Source organism: Charadrius vociferus, unplaced genomic scaffold (genome assembly GCF_000708025.1).
Source record: "Charadrius vociferus isolate BGI_N301 unplaced genomic scaffold, ASM70802v2 scaffold128, whole genome shotgun sequence".
In the NCBI taxonomy this organism is placed as follows: Eukaryota; Metazoa; Chordata; class Aves; order Charadriiformes; family Charadriidae; genus Charadrius; species Charadrius vociferus.
In genome coordinates this window covers 194,865-197,098 of record NW_009649443.1, presented here as the reverse complement: position 1 = coordinate 197,098, position 2,234 = coordinate 194,865, and the positions used below count along the sequence as shown (strand labels likewise).

The following is a 2,234-nucleotide window of genomic DNA, read 5'->3' as shown; positions in this document are numbered from 1 at the left end:
CGTATGGGGTAGAGCCCCATGGGGACGGGTCCTTGGGGCATCTCTTGAGTCACCATCCCCAGTCCCCTCCCTGAGATCCATAAATGCAGGCATCCTGCCATCCACTATCAAACGTCATTCCAATACGTCAGTAGACAAGTTGGAGGACACTCCCCATCCCACTAAAACCCCTAAGCATTTAAATTTCTTCTTTGAAGTTCTCCCTCCTCCTTTTGTGCTCATAGGTAAGCAAATCTCCCAGCCTTAGGTCTGTTCCTTTTCTTGCAGGCTTGCTTGAATCTGCAGGAAGATGTCTCACTTCTTAGACAGCATTTCCACCATCATCAGTGTCTTTCACCAACATGCAAAGGAAGATGGAGACTGCTCCAACCTCAGCCGATGGAAGATGAAAGAACTAATCCAGAAGGAGTTTGCAGATGTCATAGCTGTGAGTGCTGCTGCAAGGGGGAGGGCTTGAGGCCAAGACTGGAGCGCACGGGCTGCAGAATCTCCTTCTGGAGAGAGGCTGATTCTTACAACAGTGGGATGGGGAGGCTTTCAACAAAGGGGAGCAGCAGTTGCGTTCCTTTGCGCTGACTGCTTTGGCAGCTCTTCCAACCCACTTTGCCATGAGCAAATGGGGAAAAAGCTGGAGAACGAACCATGGGGAGGTATGGTTTTCTTTCAAAGGTAGGAAGGAAATGCATCTGGTAGAGGGATTCAGCTTACCCCAAAGTGAAGAGAGCTGGTTAGCTGCATCCAGGGAACAACCAGGAAAATGGAGAACAAAGGCATGGGGCTGTTGCTGAGCTATAAAAGTGAAGGTGTGAAGGATGGAAGAAGAAAAGATTGCAATTACTCCTATCTTTGCATTTCCCTGACAAAGAGCAAGAAGGCTAAAATCCCCCCTTTTTTTTTCTCCCTGTGTGTGTTTTCCCTGCAGAAGCCTCGTGACCCTCAGATGATTGACAAGATTCTGCAGTTTCTGGAGTGGGATGGTGACGGGAAAATAGATTTTAATGAGTTCCTGCTTTTGGTGTTCAAAGTGGCTAAGGCCTGCTACTGGTACCTGCCAAAGGGACCATGGCTTCTGCAAAGAACAAAGCTGACAACCAGTGGCAAGTCACTCCAAGAGCCTGAAACTAAGAACAGAGGGAACCATCGGCAGCTCCAGGAGGAGGAACGACAAAATTATGAGAGTTATCATCATCCCGCCTGTGAACATGAGCTGCAACGAGAAACCAGGGTCAATGAGCTTGGAACAACAGACGAAACAGGGAGTCACCACCAGCAACGTAACACACCAAGCAGAAATTATGCAAAACGAAGAGGAGGGCCGGGGGACCCAGACCCTCAGGTATACGAAGAACGAAGCCAAGAGCCATGTGACCACCGGAACAGCCAGAGAAGACGTCAGCCACCGGAGCCAGACAGACAAAGAGATGTACAGCTCTGCAAGCATGGCAGCTTGCTAGCGCATGAACCCAGAGTGCAGGAAGATGAGAGGCAAAATGAAGACAGGACGCAGCCAGAACAAATGGCAGATGTGAGGAGTCTCAGCCAGACCAGTGAATCTCAACCACTGCCAAACCGGTGTAGTAGCCATCACCAACATGAGACAGCACTACCAGCATATGATCAAAAAAACCAGTGGCCACAAAAAGCAGATAGAGGAAGTCACAATCAGCTACGTAAACCTGAATTACTCACAGAAGAGAGAAACCGCTACAACCTACGTGAGCTGAAACAAAACTCACTTGAACACAGCAGCCACCAGCCACGTGAACCTGAATGTCTAGACTCAAGACGCCCACATCAGTCATATATAATGGAACAGCTAGAAGTTGACCTCCGGTACTATGAGACCTGTGAGCCAAAAAGAAATATCTCTGAAAGAGGGAAAAACAATAAACATGACCTTCACTATCCAGAAAAGGATACAGACATCAATGAGGATAAGAAGTGTGAAGAACAAGATGAAGAAAGGAGAAAAGAGCCCATGCACGAGAGGAGGGTCGATCGCCAACGGGAGCTGGAGCTGGAGGTCTATGAGCGCCGCAGCCGCCAGGCACGCGAAAGGGAAGAGCGAGCTGCCACCACCGACCAGAGAGAGAGACGCGAGAGACGTGACTGTCAGGAAGGCGAGCCCGAAGATGACGGCAGGAGACACCGTGAGTCGGTGAGATACGAAAGGACACGCGAGACCGCCGTAGCGGCAGGAGAAACCGACGTGAAAAGCCAACGTGGGGCAATTT

The 2,234-nt window shown here is 49.9% G+C and overlaps 1 protein-coding gene across 1 annotated transcript in view; it reads left to right on the top strand.

Annotated features, from left to right (window-relative positions):
• Positions 1-289: 289 nt before the first annotated feature.
• LOC104290435 (trichohyalin-like) overlaps positions 290-2,234 on the top strand; it is a 12,099-nt gene continuing 10,154 nt past the window's right edge. Inside the window, exons 1-2 of the mRNA XM_009889529.1 lie at positions 290-427; positions 923-2,154. Coding sequence (XP_009887831.1) covers positions 290-427; positions 923-2,154 — 1,370 coding nt within the window. The remainder of the gene's footprint in view (positions 428-922; positions 2,155-2,234) is intronic.